Raw genomic sequence first — 19,628 nt, forward strand, 5'->3', positions numbered from 1 at the left:
CCTGTTTAACCTACAGAATTAATTTAAGATTTGCAAGCAATTAACAAAATCAAATAAAATAGAATGCTCATTAATAAAAAATAATATAAAATTAGAAAATCAAAGTCTTTACCACTGTCAAGGGGTAAAGGATAAGCGGTGGGCTATAAAGTTTATATTGGTCACTGGAGAGAAATATTTGTTATACAAAGCTCCTGTATTTCTGCATGGGTTACCTGATCTAGTCTGGACTTTAAAGATGAATCAATTCATTACTATTTCTTGCAGAAAATAGGGCTACCAGAAACATGGCATTAAGCCTAACTATTTCAGCAGAAATTTGAACTCGAGGATATGGAAGGCCAAGTTTTCCAGAACCTCATTTTACGAATTGCCCTTTAAACATTTGAGTACCTCTCTACCCAGTGCTTCTTGAACATGATCTCACTTTCTTCCCAAAACAATTCTACAAGATAGTTATTATTAGCCTGTTATAAGTGAGAAATCTGAGCCTTAGAGAAATAAAGTAATTTACATGAAGTCACAATTTTCTAAGTGGTAGAAAACTGGTATCTAAATCTAAAATCTGGGTTTGACTTTAACCCAGATTGCCATTTGTTTTTATTTCTCTTGGAGAGAGAGATACATATACACACACACACATACATACCTACAGATGGAACTGCTGGGAGTTCTATGAGAAATTGAGAATTCTATGAGAAACCATCTTTATGCTATTATTTTCATTAATTATATCCTTAGACACCGTGTGCTCATTAACATATAGTTTTTGCCTTTTAATCCATATAGGAAACAAAAGCTATAAACCAAGAACACAATGATACTTGCTTTTATGTTTACCTAAATTGTTATCAGTGACACTTTTTTTTGTGTGTGTGGTTTTGAGTTACTGCTTATAGCTATTTCATCCCAATGGAAACATTTTAGCATTTCTTTATAAGGCAGGTCTACAGGTGACAAACTTACTTAGCTCTTAGAATGAGAATCTGGGAATGAGAATCTTTAATTAATTCTCTTTTGAAGGAAATTTTTCCAGATAGAAAATTTATCGGTTGACAGCTTTTTAATTTCAGGGTGTCTTTCCTTCCAGGGTCTTCTGAGAGCAATGGTTCTAATGGGAAATTGTCTGTTAATCTTATTGATGATTCTGTACACGTGAAAATTCACTTCTCTCTTGCTGCTTTCAAGATTTTTGTTTTGTCTTGCAAGTTTCATTATATCTTAGTTGGAGCTCCTTGAGTTTATCCTCCTTGGAGTTTGGTGAAATCTCAGATGTGTAGACACATATCTTTGGTCAAATTTGGGTCATTTTCAGCCATTATTTCTTCAAGTATCTTTTCTGTTCTCTTCTCTTCCTTCTGGGACTCTGTACTACGCGTCCATAGATCCTTAGGTTTGGTTCATTTTTCTTGATTGTTTTTCTTTCTATTCATGAAGCTGAGTAATTTCTTCTTTAAAAAACTTTTCATATATTTAATGGATCAATTTTTCAATATGTATTGTTAAGACTTAAAATTTAAAAGCTACAGGAGCTTTTTTTTAATTTTTAAAAAGATTTATTTACTTATGAATACAAGAAGTGGTGTGTAAGCCAGAGGTGCGGGGGGTGAGAGGATTTACCAGAAAGAGTGGGGAGCAGAACAGGCAGATCTACTGAAGTACACTGGTGAGGGGAGCAGCGGGCAAGGCAGGAGAGGGTAGCTGTGCCATGTGGGTAGCTCCCTGGCTGGCCTGGGAAGGAACGAGGCCGGGGAAGGAACTAGTGCTGCCATGGCTGGCGACAGCTTGATAGCATTGTTAAGACAGGAGGCCACCAGGGAGGCCCAGGAACTTTTTTTTAAACTATTCAACGATAGTCATAATTTCAAAAAGCAATGTCAGAAATTTCATTAGCAAAACAATAAACAAAAGAATGTAACTTTTATGAAAACTAAAGACAGACCTTCATGGAAGTACATTACTGCCAAATCTAAGACTCATTTCAGCTAAAACCACTTTTTAGTTTCAGATTTTTTAACTTGGTTTCTTTCGATAATTTCTGCCACTTTATCAATATTTCCAATTTGTTCAGACATCATTCATCTAATTTCTTTTAGCTTTTTATCTCTAGTGTCCTTCAACAATTTTGGACATATTTAAGGCAATTAATTTAAAACCTTTATCAATACTCCCAATGTTTGGGCATCCACAGGAATGCTTTCTGTCAGTTTCTTATTTTTCCTGTGACTGAGTCAACTTTCCCTGTTTCCTTATAGGCTTTGTAATTTTTTTTGTTGTAAACTAGACAGTTTGAATATTGTAATGTGTAACTCTGAATATCAGATTCTCGCCCTTCCTCAGGGATTGCTGATGCTGCAGCCATCTGTCCATTTAGTGACTTTTAGACAAGGACTACATTCCTTCGCATATGTGGTATCGTAGTCTTTGATCCATTATCTCTGCAGTCAGCCAGTGACCTTTCAGAGATTCCAGTGAATGCCTGGATCCAATGAAAAAAAGAGAAGGGGAAGGCAAGGGAGGGAAATGAGAGGAGAGGATGGGTAGGAAAGACACAAATGTGTTCTGTTTCTTTAAATTCTTTGACAGACATCTAGGAAGATGTTTCAGCCTGAGAAGCTGAAGAAATGGCCAGATCCTGCACTGGACCCTCATTGAACTGCTAGGCAAATAAAAAGACACAACACCGATCTTTGGAGGACAAGGTCTTTACTGCTCAACCTGGCACCAAAAAGCTGTACAGGAAAGCTGTCTGCCACAGCTGGAGGCTGGGAGCTTCTATGCAAAATGCCAAAAAAAAAAAAAAAAAATTCACTGAAATGTACCACACTTTTTATTCATCGAACACTTCCCTAGTGTTGGTGCTACATATGTTTGACTACTGACCAGCCTCCACAATTCTAAAATTGTTGACTCTAAGAGATCTTGCCAGCTCAAATGTTTCATGGAGGGATTAATTCTGGAGCTTCTAACTCATTTTGCCTACATTTACATACAGATTTCTGAATGTTAAACCAACATCACATTCCTGCATAAATCTTACTTGGTTACAATGTATTAGCCTTTATATAAATTGTTTCATTAGCAACAGTTTTGCTAAGAAAATTCCCTCAACGTTTATTAGGAATACTGGTCTATTGTTTTCTGTTCTTGAAATGTGTTTGCTTAATTTTGTTATAGTGATGTTGACCTCAAAGAATGAAGTGGGAAGTAATCTCTCCTCTTCAACTTTCTGGAACACTTAGTGTAGAATTCTTTGCAGAATTGCTATTGTTTCTACCTTAGAATTCACCAGTGAAATTATTGGGGCCTAGAGTTTTCTTTGTGGGAACTTTTTTTTTTTTTGGTGGAAATGTTTTTAACTACTTCAATTTCTTCAATAGATATTCAGTTTATCTATTCTAATTGAGTCATCTCTAGTAGTTTGTATCTTTCAAGAAATATGTTCAACTATGTTGTACTTACTTATTGGCAATAAAGATTATTCATAAAATTCTATTATCCACTAATGTGTAGAATCTACCCAATGCCATCTCCCTCATTCTTTTTACTGGTAATTTGTGCCTTTTCTTTTTCACTTTCTTCCTGATTAAGCTGGTTAGCGGTTTATCAATTACATTTTCTCACAGAACCAGCTCTTGACTTAACTGACTTTTCTCTATTGTGTTTCTGTTTCTGATATTTACTTATTTCCTTTTTTCTATCTGACTTCTATTTGTTCCTCTTTTCCTAATTTTGTAAGGTTGAGGGTCAGTCACAATCTTGTGACCTTAATTTTCTACTAAATATAGGCATTCAGTGCTAAAAACGCTGCTCTAAGTTCCCACAAATTTTAGTTGTGGGAACTAAAATCCCACAATTTAGTTGCACCCCATAAATTTTTAGACATTGTATTTTCATGTTTTAGCAGTGTAAAATACTTTTTACAATCTGTTTTTAACTTTCTATCCTTTACGATTTTTCCTTTGACTTATGAATAACTGAGACCATTTCACTGACTTCTGGCTTCCCTGCTGCTACTGCAGTCTATTTCTCCTTTGAAGGTAATGTGCATCTTCTTTTAGATACTTAGATTTCTGTGTTTGAGGTTATGCAATTCACCAAAATGTAATTACTGTATAAGTATTCATGTTTTTTCTATTTAGATACATGTACTTTATTACTTCTGGAAAAGTCTCAGAAGTTTCTTCAGATATTGTCTCTTCTTCATTCATTCTATTTTCCCTTCTGGGATACCAACTAACATAAGTTTAACTTTCTCATTCTATCTTCTAAATCTCTTAACACCTCTTAAAATTCTATTTTGTTTCTTCTTCTTTTTCCCAAATCTGCCTAATCATAATGACTAGACTCTTCTTGTTTGCTTTTTGTAATTTCCTCTTTTTTACATAGTGCCACTTTATAGCTTAAGTGATAATTCCACTATCTCAACTCTTTTCATGATTCCCTTTGTTTCACAGTGTTATTTTATATTTTAAGTGGAAATTCCATTATCTTAAGTCTCTGGGTCTAAACCTACCAATATATTGTGTTTACTTTCCCCTTTGGTTACTTGTTGCATTATATGTTAAATAAATTCTAAGTGCTAACTTACATATTTACATAATGTTAATTTGTAGAAAATAAGGGAACTTAAGGTGAAAATGTTTTCTCCAAAGAGCATTTTGGATTGTTTCTCCTGGGAGATAAGGTAGTATTGCAGGGGGGAGGGGGGGGGCCCCAACTCAACTTCTTCTAAGATCTCTGGCAGTACTTATGGCCTTCATATATGCTTATGTTCAGAGTTCAGGTTTCATCTCTGTTCTTTCTGGTGCTTAGAAATTTCTTCCACTTTCTATGAGTTCAGCAATGTAAGAGATATTATGCTTTATGTAGGTTCTTACTGCAGCAAGAGTGCTCCTCAGTGTATCTAGACTACAATCAAAAAAGCAGCCGAAATCCATAATAACCTAATACATCTTTACTACGTATAATATATTTAATTTAAAATGATATTCTAATTATTTTACTATTTTTCTATGTAAGATTTGCAAATGTTCCCAAGTCAGTAGGCAGCTTAGCTAACATTCTGGTTGTAATGTTGTGTCCATTTCCTTGTACTAATTTGTCTATAAACTTCCCACTGGTCTCATGCAGTAAGCCTGTCTCCAATCTTATACTTTGCAAGCAGCACACTAGTCCCCATTATTCCACAGAAATAACTTTTGGCTGCCTCACCTGCCTTCAGAACCAGAGCACCAAAGAACTGCATCTTTAGCCCTATTGCCCCTGCTTTATTTATCAATATCACTTCAGGCTCAGTGAGATAGGAAGCTTGTTTTCTAAGTGTGGCTAAGTCTTTAAAATTTTTCTTTTGTTTTTAATCATCTGATGAGTGCATAGTAGAGTGGCTGTAAAGCAAGGACTTAAACTGACAACTTGACCAGGATTCCTATTTTGGTCTAATTTTAATGACTAACTATTAATGAAACTCCCTTCCTTTTTTCTATATAATGGACCAACTACTATTAAAAGGGAGGGCTAATGCCTTTTTTCCTACTCACCTGCTCCAAGAGAAAATTATGTACATCTTCTCCTTCTGGTAAAAAGTCCTTCCAGCTGAGGTGTGCCTCCCTCCATAAGACTCCCACTTTCTTATGGCTCTAAAAAGAGATAAATCCAAACCATTTACTTATATATTGAAACAAGAGGGGAAAAAGGCTTGCTTTGAAGTCAAAAGTGCAGAACCGTAAAGATCGAAAAATCAAAACTTTTCCTTGTTGATATGAAATTAATTTCTCAGTACTCATAACTTTCAAACTGGGAAGTCTACATACATATAAAATGTAACAATTAAAGTACAGATGTTTAAGGTTTAATTGTTTATTTTACCAAATGACTGATGAATAGCAAGTTTGGTGCTTAGAATTTACACCGTAGTCACCTAAAAAGGGTTCAATGCATGCAGTTTATAAATTCAATATTGTCTCTTTCCCCAGGATCCCATACAGTGATCCTGCATGCATCTGCTATGAACATCATTCAACAAGCTGCGCTGGAATCCCTCTTCATAGAAGATCACATTTATACGGCCTAACATGACAAGGACTATGGAAACTGTTGCTCCAAACCAGGAGTGAGAAGCATTTCAAGGGCAAGAAGCACATGGCTGAGTCCAATAAACAAGAGAAGGGCTGCCGTCAGCTAGAAAACTGATGAAGAAACAGAAGTCCACTGCCTGTAAAAAGTCACAGTGATAAAGGAAAATGTCACGCTTTGAGACTACAGCTGTCACCTAAGGAACACATACTAATTATTTCATAGAGTAACTTGAGCCAAATGAGTTGAAACTCAGGCTAAATCTAGAGTTTAGACGCTAAGACAACTTGGTTTTTGTTAGGTGAAGAATTTATTTTTTCTTTCTGGTAATAAAAGTAAACAAAAATTTGAGTTTAAAATAAGGACTAAAGTCAAGTAGGTAAAAGGAAAAGGGAATTTATCTACAAATAAGAATTCAATAAAAACAATGAGCACCATCAAACAAAGAATATTAATAAGAAATAGCTTATAACTAGAACTAGTGATCAGACTTTTTAATATACCTATTTGTGAATAACTATTACCCAAGTGTGACACAGAAGGACTTCTATAGATTCACAGGAAGAAATGAAACACTGGATCTTTTTTTTTAAAAAAATCAATGCCTATAAAACAATGAAATCCATCATCTCAGTATTTTTGGCTCTGGTTTGATTAAGTCAGAAATCACTTTCAGAACACTCATTTGTGAGTCTATTTTGCTTTAATACCCCTCACCCCAGGTGTTATATCTCTTTTATGATGTACTTTTCCAAAACTCTTACACCTCAAATACAGTATTGTTACTTCTTTTGAAACTATTGGCTTTAAAAGCAAAAAATAACAAATGAGACTGCATCAAACTAAAATGGTTCTACACAGAGAAGGAAACGATCATTAAAATGAAAACACAGGGCCTCCCCAGTGGCGCAGTGGGTTGAGTGCAGCACTGTGAAGCTGTCTGTAGCCTCTGCGGCTCGAATTTGATTCCCGGCCAGCCAGGGAGATTCCCACATGGTGCAGCAGACCTCTCCTGTCTTGCCTGCTGCTCTCCTCAGCAGTGTATTTCCATCCGTCTGCCCATTCTGCTCCCCTCTCTGTCTCTGGTGAATCTTCTCACCCTCCCGTGCCTCTGGCCTGTACCCCAGCTCTTGTATAAAAATAAATAAATCTTTTTAAAAAATCAATAAATAAAAATAAATTAAAAATAAATAAATAAATAAAATGAAGACACATCCTACCAAATGGGAGAAGATATTAGCGCATCATACATCTGACATGGGGCTATAGCCAAGATCGACAAAGAACTCATACAACTCAATAAATAAAAAGAAAACAAATAATCCAAATGGGCAGAAGAGTTAATAAATACTTCTCTAAAGAAGACGTTCAGGAAAAAGGCACACGAAAAAAACATTCATCCTCACTTGCCAGGAAAATACAAATCAAAACCATGAGATATCACCTCACAACCATAAAAACGGCCCATATCAAAAAAGACAAGAAACAAGTATTGGCGGGGGTGTGAAGAAAAAGAAATCCTTGTACATTGTTGGTGGGAATGTAAACTGGTCCAGTCTCTACGGAAAACAGTATGGTGGTTTCTCAAAATATTTTAAATTATCCAGCAATTCTAATCCCAGTTATCTACTCAAAGAATCCAAAAACACGGATTCAAAGGGATGTATATACTATGTTCACTGCAGCACTATTTACAGTAGCCAAGTTATAGAAACAACCTAAGTGTCCAACAAAGATGAGTAGCTAAAGAAGATGCGGTATATACACAAAATAGAATACCACTTAGCTATGATCAAAGCAAACAAATCCTAGAAATCTGCCTGCAGAATTGAGGCTACTAGAGCGGGAGGGTAGGGAATAGGGAGCAGAAGGGGGAGAGGGCCCAATGGACTATGAGGGAAGATTACGGGTGCCCTGGTAGTGGGTGTGTTGTGGTAACATACATCTGAGGAGATATGACTTTATAACTCTGAATCACATACAGTGCTATAAACCAAAGCTACCTAAATAAAAAAACAAAATACAATAAAAAAAAAAAAAGCTTGGTTTAAATTTGTCTTCCTTTCTCGTCTATAAATTCTTTGAAGATTTAGGTGTCTTTGCAGGTTGAGATTCTAGCCTAGAGCTTTGCAAAGAATTGAGCAGTATATTTATTAAATTAAAATAAACTAAACCTTCAGACAGAAAGTCACAATCCTGAAGAATTGTTTTTACAGCCTATTTCTAATCAGATTACCAACCCATGATCCAGAAACTTGGAAAGAATAATCTCAAAACATCTCTGGAAGAAATGAGTTTGAAAACAAAAACCTCACTTTTTTTTCTTTGCTTTTTCTCGCTCTTCTTTTTTTCAAATAAGAAAAGTTACATAGTGATACTTAAGCTATTCAGAAATAACCCAAGATCAAAATAAATGTCCTTATTATGCTATTGAGTCTGACTCTCAGTTTCACACTCACCATTTGTTTGCATAGAAGGTGCAGTATTTCAGAAAGAAAGACCCCAGCTCTTCCAACAGGAAGTAAAGGTTTGCTAAATTCTCTGTAAAAGATAGGAGAAATGATTAGGCACTGTTCTAGAAAATCAGGCAAACAATGTGTGCCAGAAGAACAGATACTGTGCAACATAAACAACACTAGACAAGTCAGGGCTCCAGGGCACACTTGGCAGCAGTAGTTCAGAGACTTCAGGTTCACTTTATGCTTCGTAGAGAGGTTGCAAAGGTACTTTATAACTCCTGGTTTTTCTATTTTTCTTTAAACTGCTTCAGGGTTAGAAGCAATGCGAAGCGCACTTAATAATTTGTTATGTTTCTATAAACTCCACTTCAAGCTGAAAGGAGAGAAGCACCTTAGGTAACAGGGACTTGTGAGACTTAGTTATGATGTGTTCTTAACACAGGGAAAATTCTTCTTTAAAACATGGATGAAATGAACAGGATCAACTTCCTCAAAGTCTGAAAATCCTAGCTATTTCCTAAAATCCTAATAGTATTTCCTAAACTATTCCATAAGTTATCAATAATCATTCTCAAAAGAGGATTCTATAGTCAATTAAGGGAGGCAATGCTGAATTTAACAAAGCTAAAAGTTTTTATTGGCTTTTGCTTAGTTTAGGGTTCTCATAATCTTTAATGTGTTGTAATATACTCTGTGAATCTCAAAGAAAAGGGATATAGCAGTTTTTCTGAATTTGATCCTATGATCAGCTTTTAGAAAACATTAATGTTTGAAACACTGTTCTATGCAATGTAGCAACAATTTTCCACTCCTGTCCAAATCTAGAATTGTCTCTCTCTCTCTCTCTCTCTCTCTCTCTCTCTCTCTCTCTCTCTCTCTCTCTCTATATATATATATATATATATATATATATATATCTCAATCACAATCTAAGCATGTGCTTTGTAGGTGGCAGTCTGAAAAGCTATTATGTGGAAATAAAAATTACCATAGCTTTTGAGCAAGAACAGTCATAAAAGTCAGATTAACATGGTTTCCATGAGCAATCACCTAAGTGATTCTGGAGCACAGCCATGATCATCACTAACCCCAGTGAACCACGAGGGTAATAATATTCCTAACACTTCTCCAGCACAGATCTAGTATAATGTGACATTGCAATATTGAAATTGAAAGTATTAAAGAGTCTCAGGCCACATCTGTGAGTACCCAAAGGCACTAACAGAACAGCACAATGCCAGAGGGTCAGTCTGTGTATTTTGCCTCAGTTTAACTTGACATGATAATTACAACTTACATGATAAGTTCTCTCATGGAGATTCCACCTTCTTTTAACATGGGGGTCACAAGTTCAGCAAGGTACAACCAAATATGGGGAATATCAATGGCCATGTCATCTGCCAATTCCAATATATCTGAAAAACTGAAAAGAACAGGAAAAAATTCACATGCAAAGGCCATTCAAAAGTAAGATTAAATTAAGAAACCAACAACCAGTCAGTTAACAAATACCTATTAAGCACTTGCTATGTTAGATACTGCTCTAGGCTTAAAGTTACTGTAAGCAAATCCCTGCTCTCAGCTAATATTTAGCATAGGAAGAAAGAGATAATAGCTCAAACAAAAGCACACTTGCAGAGAGGGCTTTTTTTTTTTAAAGATTTATTTATTTATACAAGAAATGGGGTACAGGTCAGAAGCACGGGAGGGTGAGAGAATTCACCAGAGACAAAGTGGGGAGCAGAATAGGCAGACGGAGTGAAGACACTGCCAAGGGGAGCAGTGGGCAAAGCAGGAGAGGTCTGTCCCACCATGTGGGTTTCTCCCTGGCCGGCGGGGGATCGAACCGGCAGTGCAGAGGCCGTGGACAGCTTCGCACTGGGGAGGCCCCAGAGAGGGCTTAATATTATAAAGAACATGATCTATGGTACCAGGCTATTCCAACACAAATGCATAAAGGTGGCATTTGAAAGACTTTAATGATAGGAAGTTTGGGGAAGAGGGGCACAGCTATCTATTCAATTTAATCCAATGCTATAAAGAGTTTACCACAGTTGAGTATTATATCCTGAATCAGTCAGAAGTATTCACTAAAAACTTTAATAGAGACCAGATATGAAAAGAAGATAAAAATCTTTGTCCTTGAGGAGCTTACAATGGGAGAAAAAACTGGATGGAAATTAAAAATTCTGACAATATTACTAGTATCTTCATCTTGGCATATTATACATTTTTGCACCTCTAAAAGAAAAGCTAATGGTTTTAGGCTTTTCATGCTATGAAATATTTCTCAAGGTGAATTAAAATAAATGGGATTTGAATAGGAAAGTCAAATATGAAATATCAGCACACAGTCTAATTTAGCCTGAAAATCATAGCTATTCACTTATAAGCACAAAAACATCTATCAAGACTTTGTGAGGTTTTTTACATTTTTTTAAACTTTTTTTTTTTTTTGGCATGTAAGAACTGGGTAGGCCAGAAGTATGGGGGGGGGGGGTGGGTGAGAGGATTTGCCAGAGACAGAGTGGGGAGCAGAACAGGAGGATTTACTGAAATACCCTGCTGTGGGGAGCAGTGGGCAAGACAGGAGAGGTCTGCTGCACCACATGTGTTAACTCCCTGGCCAACACGTGTTAACTCCTGTACTTAGGCCTTAGCAGTGATAGTGCTGAGACTTAACCCCTAGGCCACCATGGAGGCCCTCAAGACTTTGTTAATTAATTATCCTGATAGACAGCATATAAGAATAAAAGTGAATTTAGCTATTGAAAAGATTCACATAATTACAATATACATAATCTAAGGGAAGGAAGGAATGAATGAAGGGGTTAAAATAAAGGCAAGTGGTATTTATCTTCATATCCTTTTAGATCTCTGCAGATTATCAAATGCGTGCTTTTTTCACTGAAGTCCCAGTTTCTAGTCAGAGCATGCTACTCTTTTACCAACTTCAGAGGTCTACATGTCATTAAATTTTTTCACTTCAAAAGTGGTACCACTACTAGGCAGGGCCATCTTTCTGAAGGTGCCATAGCAAAACAGTTTGCATCTCAACCACATTGTATTTATTTATTTTTAGAAAAGATTTATCTATTTATGTATACAAGAGTTGGGGTATGGGCCAGAGATGCCTGGTGAAAGGGTTCACCAGAGACAGAACAGGCAGACTGAGTAAAATACACTGCTGAGGGGAGCAGTGGGCGAGATAGGAGAGGTCTGCTGCACCATGTGGGTTCCTCCCTGGCCAGCTGGGGATCGAACTCATGTTGCAGAGGCTGCAGATTGCTTCATAGTGCAGTGCTTAACACCTCGTGCCACCAGGGAGGCCCTCAACCACATTTTAAAGCTCTGGGTTTTGTGAATTCTTAATGCCAATTATCTGACCTCAAAGCTTGTTAACTACTTGACATCTACTTGTTATGCAACAGATGATTGAATGTGTTTGCATTAAATGCACATTTCTAGCTCAGTAACATGTGATGAAAATACTAATATTCAGGGCCTTGCGCTGGGCTGTGAAGCTGCCAGCAGCCTCTGCAGCACTGGTTTGATCCCTGGCCACCGGTGAGGGTCTCACATGGCGCGAAGACCTCTCCTGCCGCGCCCGCTGCTCCCCTCAGCAGTGTATTTCGTCGGTCTGCCTGTTCTGTTTCCTGCTCTGGTGAATTCTCTCACCCTCCCACGCTTCTGACTATACCCAGTGCTTGTATAAATAAATAAATAAATCTTTAAAAAAGAAAGAAAATACTAATATTCACAACATGGCAGCTAAAACAAATTTTTTTTTTTTTTTTTTTACCATATTCAATTCATCTGATACCAAAAGATATCAGACCTGGATCAAATGAGGACACACCAGTAACAGCTGGATGTCATCAAACCAGCCATCAACAGGAGTTATAATGAAACTGACCTGGAAGAGCCTGTCTCATTAATAACTTAGAGTTACATATCCTTCTACAAAGCAAATTAGGACAGACAAGCACTTTCTAGTCAAAACCACAAAGGTTTATTGAAAAGAATAAGCTTTTAGCTTTAAATCAATTGTCCAGCATTTTATCACCAAAACAAACAAAAAACCCAAAAACAACCCCAAACAATAAAAAAACCAACTTTCTCTTTGAACAACATTCAGGGTTTTACAAGTAGTTAGGCTAGCGAGGGTCTCAGAGCTTCCCTGCAGTGATGGGGACCCTACTGTCTAACTTAAATCATAATATAGGTCCAACAGTATGACATAGAAAACGAGAAGATAACCTTTATTCCCCAGCATAATCTATAATGCCATTAAATGAGCCAACATATTATACGACAACATATTACAGTGGACACAATTTTAATCTATGGAAAAAGCTAAATACTTTAATAAAAAGATTTGTATTTTTAAAATTAAATAGTACTTACAAGTCTTGTAACTAAATATCACTCTTGAGGAGGATACTGACCCTTTGAAAATGTCCTGTTTGCTGAGTTTTTCTGACTGCACCAGTTGATGTAGTAATTGGCCCATGTGGTCCCTGGTGATTTGGCTCCTTTCCAGGGTAGAATCCACTCCCATTCTCACAAACACATGTAACAGGCCTTGGGCATTCAACTCTTCCACACATTGCATGGCTTCCTGTTCAAAAAGCAAGTAAAAGTTTAACTCAACCTGGATAGCATTACTCATGTGTTAAAATAAGTGTAAAATCTTTCACTTACGACAAAAGTCAGTAGAAAGCAGCATGAACAAGACAGTTTTCATATATATATTTTTTAAATATAATATAGCTCAGTACAATGCAGGCTGATAGAGACAGTAGTAGTCATATTTAAAACAAAAGAATAGTATATCTTTTTTTTTTTTTAAAGATTTATTTATTTTTTTATTTATTTATACAAGCACTGGGTACAGTCAGAAGCGCAGGAGGGTGAGAGAATTCACCAGAGCCAGAGCGGGGAGCAGAGCAGGCAGAAGGACCGCAGTATACTGCTGAGGGGAGCAGCGGGCGGCAGGAGAGGTCTGCGCGCCATGTGGGACCCTCCTCCGGTGGCCGGGGAGCAGCCGGGGATTGAACTGGCGCTGCAGAGGCTGCGGGCAGCTTCGCAACCCAGCGCTCAACCGCTGCGCCACCAGGGAGGCCCAAGAATAGTATATCTTTATAAGTATTTTCTAGGGCCTCCCTGGTGGCACTGTGGGTTGAGCATCGCACTGTGAAGCTGTCCGCAGCCTCTGAAGCTCGAGTTCGATTACCGGCCGGCCAGGGAGAAACCCACATGGCGTGGCAGATCTCTCCCGCCTCGCCCACTGGGCTGCTCCCCTCAGCAATGTCTTCGGTCCGTCTGCCTGTTCTGCTCCCCGCTCTTTGTTGAATTCTCTCACCCTCCCACGCCTCTGACCTGTACCCCAGTTCTTATATAAATAAAATCTTTTAAAAAGAAATAGTATTTTCTACACAATGTTTGCCTATCTTAAGATTATTAAAAAAACTTGATAGGGGCCACCCTGGTGGTGCAAGAGGTTAAGCACTGCACTATGAAGCAATCCACAGACTCTGCTGCATGAGTTCGATCCCCGGCCAGCCAGGGAGCAACCCACATGGCACAGCAGACCTCTCCTGTCTCGTCCGCTACTTCCCTCAGCAGTGTACTTTGGTCAATCTGCCTGTACTGTTCCCCACTCTGTCTCTGGTGAATCCTCTCACCCCCTGCATCTCCGGCCTATACCCCAGCTCTTGTTGCATAAATAAATAAATCTTTAAAAAAAAAAAAACTTGACAATGGAATATTATGAAATACAAATTCCATGTCCTGAATCAAAGTCCTTTAATGTGCAAACTGAGATAACTCTATTGGGGTAATTAATGCTTATTTATTACCTATCGTTAGGGTCAGCCTTATCTGTATCTCCCACTAGAACATAAGCTCCATAAAAGACCCATTAAAGGAGACTATGTTGCTCATCACAAATATTACATTATACTTAGGCGGTGTTCCCTAAAATGTGGTTGGTTCATTTTAGGTACTCATTAAATACACAGCATAGAGTCTAAAAATACAGGCTGTGGAATCAGACAAATCCTGACTGCCTCTTACTACTGAGTTTGGGAATGTTAATAGTCTCTCAGCTTTGACTTCCTAGAATAGGTGAGAAATGCGCCCAAAATGTATACACATGCCCTTGGCACAATGCCAAGCACAAAACAAAGACTCAATAAATACTAATTTGTAATATTGTTAATGATAGCAACACCTAATAAAATGTGAAAAACAAACAAAATCCTCCTCTTTAGGATGAACTCCTTAAGCCTTTAACATGACAAATAAGTACCCTGAGGTGACAAGACAAAGTATAGTTTATGCTCTGAAGCTAGAAGCCTGGCTCTGAGTCTGAGTCTGCCAATTATCAGCAGTAGGACCCAGAGCAAGTTACTTTATATCTCTGATCTCAGTTTCCTTACCTGTGAAACAGCTATTTTAAAAGTATTAACAATGGGATGATGTGAGGATTAAATGAACTAAAACATGTAGAATAGCATCTATAGTAAGTCCTCAATCTATGTCCACCATTATTACCTAGTCCTTAGCGCCACTCTGCAGCACAGCTGTCTCATACACTGAAGGTAACATACAATTCCTGGGCCAGAACTGACATTTCCTTTCCTACTGCAGACCTGGCCCCCAGGGCTAATGGAGGACACTGCAGAGTCTCTTGCTGCAGTCAGGTGTTACTAAAGTCTTTTTCTCCCTCTTCCTCCAACAGTTCATGCTTTCCCCCCTTCAAAGCATTTGCTGCTCAGTGACTGTACATATCCAAATTATTTCTAAAGCCAATCTCCAATGCTTCTTCCCATGTTGACTCTGTTTCTCACCCTTCCTTAGCCCTTTCAATTTCTTCTAAGTCTTCCACATTTTCCAACCTCTTTTCACAGAAAAACTACTTTACAACTTTTAATATTCCGTATTTTCTAGCAATCTAATGAATCACAGCATGAGAAGTATGTTCTTTGACTCTTTCTATAGCGTTCACTGATTTTTCACTTAAGTTGTGTGACCCTGGCACACTGTGAACTCCTTTGCGCCAGTTTCCTACTTAATGAATAAAGAAAAAGTAACGTCAGCCATAGTTAAAAAATTAATGAGAATGACAATAAAATAACCGTAAAGATCATCACAGGTAATACATATAATAATACAGGGAGCTAGGAATATCTCATAATAACGTTGTTTGTTTTTTAACATTAATATCAAAGTTCACTTGTCCATCCCATACTAGGGATATACTAGTACCTGTTCTCTTTCTCCCACTGGATCTTGTAAACTACAGTATCAATTTAAAAGTGAGTACTTGGTAGAAATGCACCAGAGGTGTATAAATGGAATAGTGTAGGACTTGGATTACTCACTCTAAGTCTTACCCGTTCACAATGACAATTGATTTAGACCAGAATCAAGTTACTATCTCTCTGTCACAGGAGCTTCTGTATTGCTGTTGCCTTTTTTTTCTTTTTCTTTTTTTTAAGGATTTACTTATTTATGAATCACAACATGATACTTATTTATGCATACAAGAACTGGGTGTAGGCCAGAGGTGAGGGGGTGAGAGGATTTACCAGAGACAGAGTGGGAAGCAGAACAGGCGGATCTATTGAAATACACTGCTGAGGGAGCAGCGGGTGAGACAGGAGAGGTCTGCTGCACCATGTAGGCCAGCTCCCTGGCCGCAGATCGAACTTATGTTGCAGTGGCTGGCGATAGCCTGGTAGCGCTGTGTCTTTAACCCCTGCTTCACCAGAGAGGCCCTGTTGCTTTCTTCTTTAAAAGTTTCATTTACCTTAAAATCATTAATGTGTAGAAATTCATCAATGATAGATCTGGACTTCCTGACCACATCCTCTTCTGACAAGGTAGGCTTGTCAGTGGCTGATGTTGCTGGCATTTCTGGCTTTGTCACTAGTGAGGTTGAAAAATTAGAAAGTAAAAATGACAAATATTATCATTAAAATGGTAGGATTATAGTTGACATTTATGTATCATTATATTGTTTCTTCAGTAAAGGCCTTAAAGTAGATACAAATTTGACAAAGCAAGACACCTAAAAGCAGAAAACAGAACATTTATTTCAGAATACATGCATAATATAACTTCATAATCTATAGCAAGTATAAGGACATAGGGACTTTAAGTTTTATAATAGGATTTTTTTAATCTTTTTTTTTTTAAAAAAAAAGATTTATTTATTTATTTATACAAGCACTGGGTACAGTCAGAAGCGCGGGAGGGTGAGAGAATTCACCAGAGCCAGAGCAGGGAACAGAACAGGCAGAAGAACCGAAGCACACTGCTGAGGGGAGCAGAGGGCAGCAGGAGAGGTCTGCGCACCATGCGGGACCCTCCTCCGGTGGTCGGGGAGCAGCCGGGGATTGAACCGGCGCTGCAGAGGCTGCGGGCAGCTTCGCAACCCAGCACTCAACCACTGTGCCACCGGGGAGGCCCTATAATAGGACTTTTTTGGCTTTTGTGTTTTGATTCCTCCACCGATTCCGTGGTTGAGAACACATGGGGCTGCAGTACGAGTTTTAGCCACACTAACCTCCGGTGGCTGTTTGACCAGAATATGGTTCCCCTATTCTCAGTTTGCTCATGGTGCTCCTCTTACTCTTAATTTTTAAAATTTTTTATTGGTAGTGCCACTCTTAACTGGAATGCTCTTTTCCCTCTGCTCCATTCCTGTCTCACTCTGCAAAACTCTTTTAATTTCTATTTGCCTTTCAGACCCGAGGAAAGTCTTCCCTGACATTTCTCTGTGCTACCTCTATATGGCGCCTCTGAATATTCTCTTAGAACTATGTTCCTTTCCTTCAAAGCATTTTCCTACATTTGTACTTAGACTCTTCAATAAATTATTTGAGAAAGATCTTTATGACCCTGCAGGCTGAAAGCCAAGTGCAGGGACTAAGTGTTCAGAATTCACTAGGTGCTTAGTAGATTATGTGGTGAATGAACAAATGACCCAGACAATAAACATGCATAAAGTACCTGGGCTACATTCTTCACTGCACTCAAGATACTTTCATTTCCTGTTTTCTTAGGTTTACAAAACAACTACTGAGCACATTCCCTAAAGCTAAGAGAGCAGAAGTCTCTATCTGTTGGGAGAAGACATTTTAATTTGCCACTGAAATCCATTTAGAGACCATAGTTATGAGAAGCAATACAAATAGTGAAACAAATAAGAAAGCTATATAAATGTTATAAACAACCAATATTATTTTAAGAGTAAAATTTAAAAGACACTGAAAATTATTTTTCATTGCTGTCTTTACTACCATCATTATATCTAATACATTTTGAAAACTATTTATCAGGTAATATAGCTATTTAAATGTATTCTCATTTAGTCTTTATATTAACCCTACAAGGTAGCTATGCTCATTATCCTTACAAGATAGCTATACTTATGACCCCCATTTAACAAAAAAGAAAACAAAAACACAGGTTGAAAAAATGAGGCAATTTTTTGGGCCTCCCCTGGTGGCGCAGCGGTTGAACGCTGGGCTGCGAGACTGCCTGCAGCCTCTGCAGCACCGGTTCATTCCCCGGCCGCTGGCGAGGGTCCCACCAAAAAAAAAAAAAAAAAAAAAAAGAGGCAATTTTTACAGCATTAATTGAGTCAGTTCTCTGGGTATATACAAAGTAAACACATATGAAAAACCACAGAGGATACACCAAGGAAGATGAAGGCCAGAAAGACAACCTGGTACCTTCTCTTTGGTTTGCCTTGCAATGGCCTTAATAATGTCAGACTTTTCAACTGCTGCTTAGTATACATGAGGACGTCATCATTGCAACATTTAATAGAAAAGGGGGAAAATTTACAAATTACTGAAATAGGAATACCTTAGGAATGAGAACCATGTTACAAATTACAAAGATGCCGTTTGACTTTTAAGGCACTATGTGTTACCCTGTACTGTTTCTGAATTCTACTTTGGCATAAAGTCTCCTTTGTACTTTTTCTTCCAAATTTAAAGCCTACCTCTTCATTTGCATCTGTTCACACAAGGTCTCTCACCTGCCTCTCTGGGTTTGTTTCTGTCAGCCTCGGCGTTGGTCCTCTCCACATCCATACCTCCCGTGAGCTGTTTCACAGTCTCTAGCATTTCTCTTCGCTGCTCTTCTTGAGACTGATTGTCTAACAAGTCTTTGCTGCTGCTGCCCCGCATGAAAGTATTCGCACGAGCTGTCGCAGATGGAAGGGGCTTGTCATTCTTCTCTCTGCCCATGCTTCCACGACTTAAAAGACAAAACAATACTTTTCAAAAGAAAGACCACCCTATGTATTTAAATTATAAAGTAATTTACAAGGTAAATTATAAAGTAAAGACCACCATATGTATTTAAATTATAAAGTAACACTAAAAATGTGTGGATTATTCTTTCACAGATAACTTTAGGTGTGAGGCACCAATTATATTTCAAAGTGTATTTATAGTAAAAATAAAACCAGTAAGTTAAAGAGAATTGTAAGCTATGAATATACTTTTTTCTTAGAAGTTAAAATGATGCCACTAAAAATTTTAAAGTCAATACAATTCCTTTTTCTTTTCCTTTTTTCTTTTAGATTTATTTATTTATACAAGCACTGGGTATAGTCAGAAGCGCAGGAGGGTGAGAGAATTCACCAGAGCCAGAGCGGGAGCAGAACAGGCAGAATGACGAAGTACACTGCTGAGGGGAGCAGCGGGCGCAGCAGAAGAGGTGTGCGCGCCATGTGGGACCTTCGCCGGCGGCCAGGAATCGAACCAGCGCTGCAGAGGCTGTGGGCAGCTTCTAAGCCCAGCGCTCAACTGCTGCGCCACCGGGGAGGCCCAGCAATTCCTTTTGCAATTAAAAAAAAATTTTACAAATAAGGAGACAGTGATGAGTGTATGAACTGGATGAGTGAAAGGAAAACAGAACACCTAAAGCACTTATCTCAGAAATTACACAATGATACTTCATTTATTCAGAAACTTCAAATATATGGAACCAAATAGTGGAAGAATTCTTTGCACAGCCAAGTCGCACCTTTTATTCATTTTAAGAATCTATCTCCTCAGTTAGTTCTCT

General features: G+C 38.0%; 1 protein-coding gene across 10 annotated transcripts in view; it reads right to left on the reverse strand.

Annotated features, from left to right (window-relative positions):
• The window catches only part of EIF4G3 (eukaryotic translation initiation factor 4 gamma 3), a 233,278-nt gene that overhangs the window by 12,294 nt on the left and 201,356 nt on the right, over positions 1–19,628 (reverse strand). For all 10 annotated transcript variants that reach the window (XM_037501173.2, XM_054690849.1, XM_054690847.1 and 7 more), the window contains 6 exons: positions 18,592–18,812; positions 16,351–16,469; positions 12,983–13,155; positions 9,832–9,957; positions 8,535–8,616; positions 5,541–5,639 (listed from right to left, as the gene is read on the reverse strand). In XM_037501173.2, the coding sequence (XP_037357070.2) occupies positions 5,541–5,639; positions 8,535–8,616; positions 9,832–9,957; positions 12,983–13,155; positions 16,351–16,469; positions 18,592–18,812 (820 nt within the window). The remainder of the gene's footprint in view (positions 1–5,540; positions 5,640–8,534; positions 8,617–9,831; positions 9,958–12,982; positions 13,156–16,350; positions 16,470–18,591; positions 18,813–19,628) is intronic.

Source organism: Talpa occidentalis, unplaced genomic scaffold (assembly GCF_014898055.3).
Source record: "Talpa occidentalis isolate TD23 unplaced genomic scaffold, MPIMG_talOcc4v2.1 talOcc4.9, whole genome shotgun sequence".
Classification (NCBI taxonomy): domain Eukaryota; kingdom Metazoa; phylum Chordata; class Mammalia; order Eulipotyphla; family Talpidae; genus Talpa; species Talpa occidentalis.